The sequence below is a fragment of the Leuciscus leuciscus genome, assembly GCF_965113295.1.
Source record: "Leuciscus leuciscus genome assembly, chromosome: 16".
Taxonomy (NCBI): domain Eukaryota; kingdom Metazoa; phylum Chordata; class Actinopteri; order Cypriniformes; family Leuciscidae; genus Leuciscus; species Leuciscus leuciscus.
This window is the reverse complement of record NC_138740.1, coordinates 41798012-41811132: the sequence shown is the minus strand read 5'-3', so window position 1 is coordinate 41811132 and position 13121 is coordinate 41798012. Positions and strand designations below refer to the sequence as shown.

The following is a 13121-nucleotide window of genomic DNA, read 5'->3' as shown; positions in this document are numbered from 1 at the left end:
CCACAGATGACTACCTTGAGCTACAGCTCACATCCATGTGTTTTGTTACCCCCCCCCCAACTTCACTTCTTCTCTGCTTATATCCGCATCCTCCCCCTCAGAACTGAGGATATCGCCCCCTAGTGTGGCGGAAAAAGCACTAGTAACAGAGAATTCAACCTAGAACTGTTACACTCCCACCCCTTTAGGAGAAGGCTGGACAGCCCCATAAAAGGGTTTAAACTTTTCAAGATGATATGTGTCAATATTACCAGGATCGTCGAGCAATTTCACCTTATAGTTCACACTGTTAACCTGTGCCATAATTTCAGCAGGGCCTCGCCATTTGGCCGCTAACTTTGCCATGAAAGCGCTCCCTGCACAAGACAATGGATGAGTGAGTATCCAAACTAAGTCTCCTACTTGATACTGTACCGATCTCCTACGTAGATCATAATATCGGGCTTGGCGTTCTTGCGCTTTACTCACATTCTGCTTTACTCTTTCAAGCATTGCTTTTTGCCGCTCTAGCAAAGTATATGCCGGCTGGTCAGGGTTTGGAGGTTTCCGCACCAGGCGTTCTAACAGACCTTTCAATTTCCGGCCTAAGGCAATCTCAGCTGGAGTATGGCCAGTACTCTCCTGCCAGGCGGAATTGATGGCATATCGAAACTCGGCAATCCATCTGTCCCATTGTCTGTGATTATCATGGACATACGAGGCAATCCATCTGTCCCATTGTCTGTGATTATCATGGACATACGAGGCAATCATTGTTTTAAGAACCTTGTTGACACGTTCCGTAAGATTAGTCTGGGGATGGTAGGCGGTGGTAAGTTTCTGTACCACTCCCCACTGTTTACAGGTCTCATTTAACAGCTGGGAAGTGAACTGTGGTCCCCTATCCAATACCAGATACACGGGTGTCCCCCATCTTGTGAAGATGTCTTTGATTAAGATGTTGGCTATAACAAGGGTCTTTGCCAATCTCACCGGAAACATTTCTACCCACTTGCTGCAATAGTCAACTACCACCAATAGGGACTCATTCAATCGGGTGCTTTTGGGGAACGGCCCCATCAAGTCGATTCCCAACATGTATCCTGGTTCAACCACTGGTGTAGACTGTAGTCGACCTGCGAGCTTGGAAATGCGAGGTTTATACTGTTGGCATACTTGACATTCCTTACACATCCTCCAGACATCCTTACGAATCTCAGTCCAGTATGTTACTTCCAATAGCCTTCTCAATGTCTTCATACGTCCAAGATGACCACTTAATGGATTGGCGTGTGCATATTGCAAACACTGTTCACGAAACTTGGTTGGCATGACAACCTGTAAATTCTGGCCTCCGTTCTTGTCCAAACTACTTCTGAAAAGGTAGGCATTTAGGTTAACAACGTACTCGGCTAGAAGATTTCGCATCACCATCCTTTACTTCACCCCACAGTGGTTGGAGAGTAGCATCTTCCTTTTGTTCACGACCAATATCTTCCCAGCTCACCGGCAAGTCGTAGGGTACACTATTTGCATGAGACAGAGCTATAGTTCCTTGACTTTCTTCCTCCACTCCCCTTGACAACGTATCTGGAACCAGATTACATTGGCCTTTTCGATACTTTACAATAAACTCAAAGCTCTGCAGTCTGATCGCCCATCTTGTGAGATGGGAAGAAGGTTGGGGGTGATTAAAAACCCAGGTCAGGGCAGAATGGTCTGTCACTACCTCAAAACGACGCCCCTCTAGGTACTCACGCCATTTCTTCACTGCCCACACGACTGCCATGCACTCTTTCTCTGCTGCAGAATAATGCTTTTCAGCCCCTTGCAACAGCCTTGAAGCGTATGCAACTACATTCTCCCCTTGCTCAGTCTCTTGAGTAAGCACCGCTCCGAGTCCTATATTGCTAGCATCAGTCTGCACTCGAAAGCCTCGACTAAACTCAGGAGGTCGCAGTATTGGAGCAGTCTGAAGAGCTTCCTTAAGGGTTTCAAAGGCGTGCTGACATTCGGCTGTCCATTCCCACCTAGCACCCTTTTTCTTCAGAGCGTGAAGTGGTGCAGCTTGCTCAGAAAAATGTGAAATAAAACGATGATACTATCCTGTTAGTCCTAGAAAGCGCTGGACTTCTTTCACTGACTTAGGGACCGGGAAGTTTTTTATGGCTTCAACCTTTGTAGGCTCTGTCCTCACTCCTCCTTCTGATATAACATGCCCAAGGAAACTCAAGGATTTTTGCAGAAGATTACACTTCTTCAAATTCAGAGTCAGACCTGCAGTCTCCAGCTTAGCAAGCAATCGACGAAGATGCCCAAAATGTTCCTGAACACTGGAGGAATAGATCACAATATCGTCGATATAGACAAAACAAAACTTGCCAATGAAGTCCTGCAGAACAGAATTCATCAATCGTTGAAAAGTGGCTGCAGCATTTTTCAAACCGGAAGGTAGTCGTAAAAATTCATACTGGGCATTTTGAGTCACAAAAGCAGTTTTAGCAATGCTGGCCTCATCCATACCTACTTGCCAATAGCCACTTCTTAATTCCAATGTACTGAAAATGGTAGCCCCATACAGAGAAGTGAGAATATCATGTACTTGTGGCATAGGAAAGCCATCAAGGGGCGTCTTCGCGTTTAAAGCTCTATAATCAACGCAGAAGCGTATGCTTCCATCCTTCTTCGGTACAAGTACTACCGGAGCAGCCCATGAAGAAGTAGAATGTCTGATAATCCCTTTCTCCAGCATTTTTGATATTTCATCATCAACAAACTTTTGCTTATGGACGGGTATTGGATATGCTCTCTTCCTCACCGGCACTTCGTCTTTGATACTGATCTGATGAGTAATGATGGAAGTACACCCCAATGAATCTGTGCACACCGTGGGCCAATCGAACAACAATTGTTCCAATAGTTTTTTCTGACTTCTTGAAGCCTCCGCTATACTCACCAACTCCTTTACCATAGCTTGACTAGTATCAGACAGCGGTCTAGTTGGAAGTGCTACATGCAATCTAGTACTTGAGGGCGATGTAGCAGCAAGCTTCAAGTCACCAGGGTTAGTAAAATAATGTAGCTCCTCGTCTTCGGGGAACTTATATGATGTGGTGGAAAAATCCAACTTCACCCCAGAAAGAGTCAGAAATTCAAGTCCTACGACGAGAGGAAATGCCAAATCGTGATCTCGCATTACGAATGCTCTTAACGAATAGGCTTTGTCATACACTATACACTGTAGAGAAACTTTACCAATTGCATGTTGAATATGGCCATTTGCCAGGGAAAATGTTTGACCCTTACTCGACTGTAAAACCTCCCCTTCATGCTTGATTTGATTCCAAAGAGACTCTTGGATCAAAGAATAAGTACTACCTGTATCAATAATTGCCTCCAAATGTTGGTTTCGAATATTTAAAGGCAACAACAGAGTAGACATGGAGGATTTAGCATACACAGCAATATTATGGTTGTTTGACCTCCCTCGACCGAATTTTCCTCCTCCACGCAAAGTTGCTTGTTCAGCTTGCCTCTGCCTCCAGAAAACTCTCTCCTCGTTCAGGCCCCGTTCCACCAGTGTGCCCACACAAACTAGTTCCTCTATTGTGGATACAGTCCCTCTCAAGATGCTGGCAATGCGTGGATTACAGTTCCTCAATATAGCTTGAAGAATCTCACGTTCTGTCATGGTTGGCTTTAATCTCAAGCACAAAGCTCTATACTGATAGACAAAAGATCGAATATTCTCATCCACTCCCTGTTTTCTTTCTCTGATCCTTCTTTCTGCCTCCACCTCATGATCTTCAGGTAAAAATGACTTAAGAAAAATTGTCTTAAATTGTGTCCAGGTCTTAATACGGGATTTCTCGGCTATCCACCAGTCCTTAGCCGTATGGGTAACACAGATGACAACATAGACAAAGTCTCAGCACTACTCAAAGGTTGGATAGCGAGATATTCTTCGCATTTCTCTAAATATGCAATAGGATCTTCTCCATCTAGACTACTGAATTTAGGAAACTCAAGATTTATGGGAGTTTTAAACTGAATGGATCGAGAATAAGTTCCTGGCAGTGGAGTTGAATGCCTAACCGGTGTAGAATTAGCATCTCTCCTCTTGAGGCACTCCATAACTGCACGTCCCAGATCCTGAATGCTCTCCTCTAAGACTTGCTTCACTTGCTGACATTCTTTCTTAGACTCTGAAATTACCGTTTCCTCTTAGACTCTGAAATTACCGTTTCCTCTCGTTGTCTCAAGGATCTTTCACAATCTTTGACTTGGACTTCTAAAGGACTGATTCTGTTCTGATACGCATCTAAACTATCCAACAACTGGGTTTCAAACTTATCAAAACGGGTTTTCAGTTTTTCCTCTACCTCACTCATCTTATTTTCCAAATATCTGACTCTGTTGGCCAAAACCATAGAGATAAGACTTTCATCCTCCTCTTCAGGAGGCGGGGGAAGTGGTAATTGAGCAATATCTTCAACCTCATTAGCCTCATCGTCCTGCTCAGGTTCTAAATAAAGACTACTAAAAGATTGAATCAAATCTCGTATGGGCTCTCGATGCACCGTAAATGCATCTGCACTATAACTAGGTGCTCTTTGATCCTCACTCACATTCTCATCAAGATCGGCCATTTGGAAATATTATGAGGAAGTATAATTCTCAAGAGGGTAAACACCAAACTTTTTGACGTTACATAAATTAGATACACACACTACTTCCACTCAACATAATCCAGAAGGTCCCTGTTCGGGCGCCATTTAATGTAACGTACCATCTTGAACTTCAAAAGACAGAACGAAATCATTGTAAAGAGGTAGGGTACCCTTCGTTGAGTTTTAGCAGTGATTATATTTAAGTGCCAAACAAGTAACATCAAATGTGTTCACCCTCCAAGCAAAAACACACCGTATTACATATCAGTTCAATCGTTTGTATGATAGAAAAACCTGGGTTTCCAACGCAGCTCTTCACAAGTCCAGCGTTCTCGAAGTCAATAATGGCACGATGAGTTCAGTTGAGTTCAGTCGGTTAATACTACCCACAGGAAGTTCCACAGGTTTTGGCAGTTCGAAGACGACAAACCCAGTCAATAATCCATGGATGATTCCCACGTGCATTAAGCGGTCGAACTTAGCATAAAACAGTCCAAATAGAGAAACTTGTCTCAAGACTTATTTAGCATGTGCTCAATTAGAACATAAGGCTTAAATGAGTAGCAAAGAAAATACCTATTTCTCCTCAAACGCCAAACCACAGATGACTACCTTGAGCTACAGCTCACATCCATGTGTTTTTTTACACTTCTCCAACAGTTGATAATAAAAGACTGCCACCCTTTATTCAAAAGACCTTGAGATATGTTTGGTAATTGTACCTGAATGAATTTAAAATTAATTTGCTATATTTCAAATCAATATATTTGTTTCCTTAAAATGTTTTTTTCTGAATTATAAATAATTTATTTCTGTATAAAATAATACTATCATTAAAAACAGGGTTAGGGTTCTTTTTTAATCAATGTAGAATGTGTAACTTCAAAACAAACAGATCAGTGCTCTGTTTTAGGACAAGAAATGAAAACCAATGCAATATGATGAATGTCCAAAAGATGAGATAATTTTTGCTTTTAAACAGCGTGTGTGTGTGTGATTTTGGTTGGGTGACAATTGTAGGTTACAGTTTGACAAAAGCAAAATGTTGTGTTTTACACAAATATAAGTAGGCTAAACACTTTTTGCGGTTTTAATGATGTCCTGTAAGAACAAAATGACGGTTTTTATTTTTTTATGTTTCCACTGTTTGATCGCGCCCGTGCCTCTCTCTCTCTCTCTGACACACACACACACACACACACATTCCAGCATTGCAATCTTGACATCGCAGCCTGTTCATTTTGCTGCGTTCACACCAAACACGCGCGGTCGCGACCGTTGGTGACTGGATGGGGCGTGTCTGGCGACACGACAAAGTTGAGAAATGTTTAACTTTATGCAAATGAAGAGCGACTTTCGCGAGCAACAACCAATAGGAGTGGAGCCTGGAGCGCGCGTCATCATCCTTCTCCGCTCAGCCCCTCGCCCCATCGACAGAAAGATGGAGGAGTATTTTTTTTAATCTAAAATACTACTGTTATTGTGTCATGAAATGTAGTTATATGAGTTTTTCAGTCGAGAATGTAGTTGTTTAAAGCTCAAATATGTGGTTTGTTTATACAGATAGCACCTATTTTCAATTTTGATCTGATATTTTCGGAGTTGTGAGACCCAGGTACTCGTTCATTTAACTTACATGCTTTACGAGTCTAAATATTTAATATTTTCTCTCCAGAATGTTTGTTTTTAGCGGCAAGAAAACTGATTCGCTGTCATTGGATGTTATTCATAAACATTACAAGGCAACCAGTAGTGGGAACGCCCACTAGCGACCTCATCGCCAGCCACCAGCGACATGCAGCGACAAAGTCGCTTGTAGTGTGAACGCAGCTTAAGGCGGGGCTACAGATCAGGTGTCCCTAAAGAACCCTATGCGCGTATCTAACAGTAGTTCCGCATTACATTAATTAATGTGCACGCGAGTATTTTTATACCGTGTATTCTCCGTGTAAATCCATGCACCGAACCGTGACGCACGTACCGAACGTACGTTCAATACGAATACACGTACCGTTCCACCCCTAATAGGTATTGGTCTATCGGATCATAGGTATCGGATTTTATTTATTTTTTTTCTCCGATATCCGATCTAGCGTTCTGGGCCAGTATCGGCATGATACCGATGCCGTGGATCGGATGTGTGTGTTCTACTCTCGTCACTAACGCGTGAAGTGTGTGTTCTACTCTCGTCACTAACGCGTGAAGTGTGTGTTCTACTCTCGTCACTAACGCGTGAAGTGTGTGTTCTGCTCTCGTCACTAACGCGTGAAGTGTGTGTTCTGCTCTCGTCACTAACGCGTGAAGTGTGTGTTCTACTCTCGTCACTAACGCGTGAAGTGTGTGTTCTGCTCTCGTCACTAACGCGTGAAGTGTGTGTTCTGCTCTCGTCACTAACGCGTGAAGTGTGTGTTCTACTCTCGTCACTAACGCGTGAAGTGTGTGTTCTACTCTCGTCACTAACGCGTGAAGTGTGTGTTCTGCTCTCGTCACTAACGCGTGAAGTGTGTGTTCTGCTCTCGTCACTAACACGTGAAGTGTGTGTTCTGCTCTCGTCACTAACGCGTGAAGTGTGTGTTCTACTCTCGTCACTAACGCGTGAAGTGTGTGTTCTACTCTCGTCACTAACGCGTGAAGTGTGTGTTCTACTCTCGTCACTAACGCGTGAAGTGTGTGTGTGTTCTACTCTCGTCACTAACGCGTGAAGTGTGTGTGTGTTCTACTCTCGTCACTAACGCGTGAAGTGTGTGTTCTACTCTCGTCACTAACGCGTGAAGTGTGTGTTCTACTCTCGTCACTAACGCGTGAAGTGTGTGTTCTACTCTCGTCACTAACGCGTGAAGTGTGTGTTCTGCCCTCGTCACTAACACGTGAAGTGTGTGTTCTGCCCTCGTCACTAACGCGTGAAGTGTGTGTTCTGCTCTCGTCACTAACGCGTGAAGTGTGTGTTCTACTCTCGTCACTAACGCGTGAAGTGTGTGTTCTGCTCTCGTCACTAACGCGTGAAGTGTGTGTTCTGCTCTCGTCACTAACGCGTGAAGTGTGTGTTCTGCTCTCGTCACTAACGCGTGAAGTGTGTGTTCTGCTCTCGTCACTAACACGTGAAGTGTGTGTTCTGCTCTCGTCACTAACACGTGAAGTGTGTGTTCTGCTCTCGTCACTAATGCGTGAAGTGTGTGTTCTGCCCTTGTCACTAACACGTGAAGTGTGTGTTCTACTCTCGTCACTAACACGTGAAGTGTGTGTTCTACTCTCGTCACTAACGCGTGAAGTGTGTGTTCTGCTCTCGTCACTAACACGTGAAGTGTGTGTTCTGCTCTCGTCACTAACGCGTGAAGTGTGTGTTCTACTCTCGTCACTAACGCGTGAAGTGTGTGTTCTGCTCTCGTCACTAACACGTGAAGTGTGTGTTCTGCTCTCGTCACTAACACGTGAAGTGTGTGTTCTGCTCTCGTCACTAACACGTGAAGTGTGTGTTCTACTCTCGTCACTAACGCGTGAAGTGTGTGTGTGTTCTACTCTCGTCACTAACGCGTGAAGTTTGTGTTCTACTCTCGTCACTAACGCGTGAAGTGTGTGTTCTACTCTCGCCACTAACGCGTGAAGTGTGTGTTCTGCCCTCGTCACTAACACGTGAAGTGTGTGTTCTGCTCTCATCACTAACGTGTGAAGTGTGTGTTCTGCTCTCGTGAAGTGTGTTCTGCTCTCGTCACTAACGTGTGAAGTGTGTGTTCTGCTCTCGTGAAGTGTGTTCTGCTCTCGTCACTAACGCGTGAAGTGTGTGTTCTGCTCTCGTCACTAACGCATGAAGTGTGTGTTCTGCTCTCGTCACTAACGTGTGAAGTGTGTGTTCTGCTTTCGTGAAGTGTGTTCTGCTCTCGTCACTAACGCGTGAAGTGTGTGTTCTGCTCTCGTCACTGACGCGTGAAGTGTGTGTTCTGCTCTCGTCACTGACGCGTGAAGTGTGTGTTCTGCTCTCGTCACTAACGCGTGAAGTGTGTGTTCTACTCTCGTGAAGTGTGTGTTCTGCTCTCGTCACTAACGCGTGAAGTGTTTGTTCTGCTCTCGTCACTAACGCGTGAAGTGTGTGTTCTGCTCTCGTGAAGTGTGTGTTCTGCTCTCGTCACTAACGCGTGAAGTGTGTGTTCTGCTCTCGTCACTAACGCGTGAAGTGTGTGTTCTGCCCTTGTCACTAACACGTGAAGTGTGTGTTCTGCTCTCGTCACTAACACGTGAAGTGTGTGTTCTGCTCTCGTCACTAACGCGTGAAGTGTGTGTTCTGCCCTTGTCACTAACACGTGAAGTGTGTGTGTTCTGCTCTCGTGAAGTGTGTGTTCTGCCCTTGTCACTAACACGTGAAGTGTGTGTGTTCTGCTCTCGTGAAGTGTGTGTTCTGCTCTCGTCACTAACGCGTGAAGTGTGTGTTCTGCTCTCGTGAAGTGTGTGTTCTACTCTCGTCACTAACGCGTGAAGTGTGTGTTCTACTCTCGTCACTAACGCGTGAAGTGTGTGTTCTGCTCTCGTCACTAACGCGTGAAGTGTGTGTTCTGCTCTCGTCACTAACGCGTGAAGTGTGTGTTCTGCTCTCGTCACTAACACGTGAAGTGTGTGTTCTACTCTCGTCACTAACACGTGAAGTGTGTGTTCTGCTCTCGTCACTAACGCGTGAAGTGTGTGTTCTGCCCTTGTCACTAACACGTGAAGTGTGTGTTCTACTCTCGTCACTAACGCGTGAAGTGTGTGTTCTACTCTCGTCACTAACGCGTGAAGTGTGTGTTCTGCTCTCGTCACTAACACGTGAAGTGTGTGTTCTGCTCTCGTCACTAACACGTGAAGTGTGTGTTCTGCTCTCGTCACTAACGCGTGAAGTGTGTGTTCTACTCTCGTCACTAACGCGTGAAGTGTGTGTTCTACTCTCGTCACTAACGCGTGAAGTGTGTGTTCTGCTCTCGTCACTAACGCGTGAAGTGTGTGTTCTGCTCTCGTCACTAACACGTGAAGTGTGTGTTCTGCTCTCGTCACTAACACGTGAAGTGTGTGTTCTACTCTCGTCACTAACGCGTGAAGTGTGTGTGTGTTCTACTCTCGTCACTAACGCGCGAAGTTTGTGTTCTACTCTCGTCACTAACGCGTGAAGTGTGTGTTCTACTCTCGCCACTAACGCGTGAAGTGTGTGTTCTGCCCTCGTCACTAACACGTGAAGTGTGTGTTCTGCTCTCGTCACTAACGTGTGAAGTGTGTGTTCTGCTCTCGTGAAGTGTGTTCTGCTCTCGTCACTAACGTGTGAAGTGTGTGTTCTGCTCTCGTGAAGTGTGTTCTGCTCTCGTCACTAACGCGTGAAGTGTGTGTTCTGCTCTCGTCACTAACGCGTGAAGTGTGTGTTCTGCTCTCGTCACTAACGTGTGAAGTGTGTGTTCTGCTCTCGTGAAGTGTGTTCTGCTCTCGTCACTAACGCGTGAAGTGTGTGTTCTGCTCTCGTCACTGACGCGTGAAGTGTGTGTTCTGCTCTCGTCACTAACGCGTGAAGTGTGTGTTCTACTCTCGTGAAGTGTGTGTTCTGCTCTCGTCACTAACGCGTGAAGTGTTTGTTCTGCTCTCGTCACTAACGCGTGAAGTGTGTGTTCTGCTCTCGTGAAGTGTGTGTTCTGCTCTCGTCACTAACGCGTGAAGTGTGTGTTCTGCTCTCGTCACTAACACGTGAAGTGTGTGTTCTGCTCTCGTCACTAACGCGTGAAGTGTGTGTTCTGCCCTTGTCACTAACACGTGAAGTGTGTGTGTTCTGCTCTCGTGAAGTGTGTGTTCTGCCCTTGTCACTAACACGTGAAGTGTGTGTGTTCTGCTCTCGTGAAGTGTGTGTTCTGCTCTCGTCACTAACGCGTGAAGTGTGTGTTCTGCTCTCGTGAAGTGTGTGTTCTGCTCTCGTCACTAACGCGTGAAGTGTGTGTTCTGCTCTCGCAGCCGCTCTTCAGCTCATCGACTTCCATTCGCCAGTTAAAATGTCAGAAGCTTCTTTATTTTTATCCGGTGGCAGAAACGAGTTTCCATAGTTATCATCTCAGTCCTTCAGTGCAGCTACACTATATCTGTGTGAGCAGCTGTGTGTGTGCGCCAGATAACAGCACACACACACACACACACACACACTCTAATACACACACACACTCTAACACACACACACACACACACACTCTAACACACTCACACTAACACACACACTAACACACACACACACACACACACTCTAAAACACACACACACACACACACACTAACACACTCTAACACACACTCTAACACACACACACACACACACACACACACACACACACACACACACACACACACACACACACACACTCTAACACACACATTCTAACACACACACACACACACACACACACACACACACACACACACTCTAACACACACACACACTCTAACACACACACACTCTAACACACACACACTCTAACACACACACGTCTCCTCAGATGAGAGGGTCACATGGATCATCGTGTCATCGTGAGATTTGAGGAACAGGGTTATTTCAGTGATTACTGGTGAAGGATGTGGTCATGATGTCTGGTGTATGTCATGTTTTATGAGGGTTTTCTGCTGTTTTTCCGAGAAACTGATGTTGTAAAGTAAAGACTGGCGTGTCTCCGCAGGTGAAACTCTGCTGGTTACCATGGAGACGCGTGTGAGCGGGAAACAGTGTAGCGCCGCCCTGCTGGTTCACCTGTACTGGTGCAGAGACGAGCCACTGACTTACCCAGCAGGAGAATACACAGCTGAGGAGATCTGCATCAGCTCCGCCCAGGAGTGTGGTGAGTGAGTGTGTGTGTGAGTGTGTGTGTGTGTGTTAGAGTGTGTGTGTGTGTGTGTGTGTGTGTGTGTGTGTTAGAGTGTGTGTGTGTGTGTGTGTGTGTGTGTGTGTGAGAGAGTTAGTGTGTGTGTGTGTGTGTGTGTGTGTGAGAGAGAGAGAGAGAGAGAGAGTGAGAGAGTGAGTGAGTGAGTGAGTGAGTGAGTGAGTGAGTGAGTGAGTGTGTGTGTGTGTGTGTGTGTGTGTGTGTGTGTGTGTGTGTGTGTGTGTGTGTGTGTGAGAGAGAGAGACCTTTAACACACCTTTATTTCTACTTACACAATATAGACATTCCTCATAAACATCTATTTTTCACAGATGTACATTGATAAATACACATATACCCACTCAAAAACTCAACCATTCTTATAAACATTACAAAATATTGGATACAATTTTATTTTTATTTTTTTATTTTTTTTTACAAAAAACTCATAAATTTAACACCAGCTCATTTTCAAAATCCACAGAGCACAAAACATCATTCAAAGCCCAAATTTCAACAAATCTGTCCATATTCATTAGTTTAAAATAAGCAAACTCTGCCTTGATTCTAGTTGCTATAAGTGCCTTTAAAACCACCTCAGGACCTACTTCCCCCTCTCCTTTCAGTTTCCTTTTTCGTGTTAACCATATTGCCATCTTGGCTCCTCCAACCACAAAGTTAATTAACGAGATTTTTTTCCTGTCTGATGCAACATATTTATTGGAAATAATTTCCAACTTCAAGCAGGCCTAATTGAGGCTACTTTTAAAATCCCTGAACATCAGTAGGCTAGGCCTAACCACAAGTCAACAAAACATGCTTAACATGTGCAATCGGCGCCAGAGCTACCACCGACGACACCTGACGGCTGAAATCGGCACGGTGTGTCTGGGCTTTAAGCGCACATTTGAAGGAGATGCACATCATTTCGAACAAAATCAGCAGTGGTGGAAAGAGTACTGAAAAACATACTCAAGTAAAAGTACCATTACATTCCAAAAAATGTAGTGTGAGTAGAGTAAAAAGTACCTGTCCAAAAAACTACTTGAGTAAGAGTAAAAAAGTAGCTTATTTAAATGTACTCATGAGTCGTGAGTACTGAGCTGCGGATTCTACCCCCTTATAATAAACACTGTGCACTACAATTTATAAATTAAAAAAACTTGCACATACTGTAATTCACATTATATTTTGTTCTTTGTCAGAAAGATTGAAGAATATCTATCATCCATCTTTTTAAAATGCTTAAAATCAGTACACTCATCACCATTAAAATCATATTACAGTATTTAAAAAAAAAAAAAAAACATTTAAAATTAGGCGAAAGGCCACTGAGCCTGAGCATGCTATTGTTGCACATAAAATATCAATATTCATAACTGTGCAAAGAATTCAAAAACCTTTAGAAACTCATATGATAGTTTAGCATCACACACCATGAGATGGGTTAAATAGAGAGATTAAAAAATACCCAATTTCTCTCCAAAACGGTACCAGTTTTAGTGTTTTGATAAATGAGAATCACTAATAGGCCTATTATCAGATTACCTCACCTAATGCACTGAAAAAGGCTAAGATAGTGAGCTAACACTAATTTAACTGGAACTGCATTTCTGTCAGTGCGTGAC

At 44.3% G+C, this 13121-nt stretch overlaps 1 protein-coding gene and 1 long non-coding RNA gene across 2 annotated transcripts in view; one reads left to right on the top strand and one right to left on the bottom strand.

Annotated features, from left to right (window-relative positions):
• Positions 1 to 292, bottom strand: part of LOC309476947 — a 1967-nt gene extending 1675 nt beyond the window's left edge. The window contains exon 1 of the long non-coding RNA XR_014198426.1: positions 1 to 292. This exon is cut by the window's left edge and continues 794 nt beyond it. This is a non-coding gene — a long non-coding RNA (uncharacterized lncRNA).
• The window catches only part of LOC309476944 (uncharacterized protein), a 93216-nt gene that overhangs the window by 2536 nt on the left and 77559 nt on the right, over positions 1 to 13121 (top strand). Inside the window, exons 2-4 of the mRNA XM_082140096.1 lie at positions 312 to 376; positions 3831 to 3923; positions 11314 to 11475. Coding sequence (XP_081996222.1) covers positions 373 to 376; positions 3831 to 3923; positions 11314 to 11475 — 259 coding nt within the window. The 5' untranslated portion in view covers positions 312 to 372. The remainder of the gene's footprint in view (positions 1 to 311; positions 377 to 3830; positions 3924 to 11313; positions 11476 to 13121) is intronic.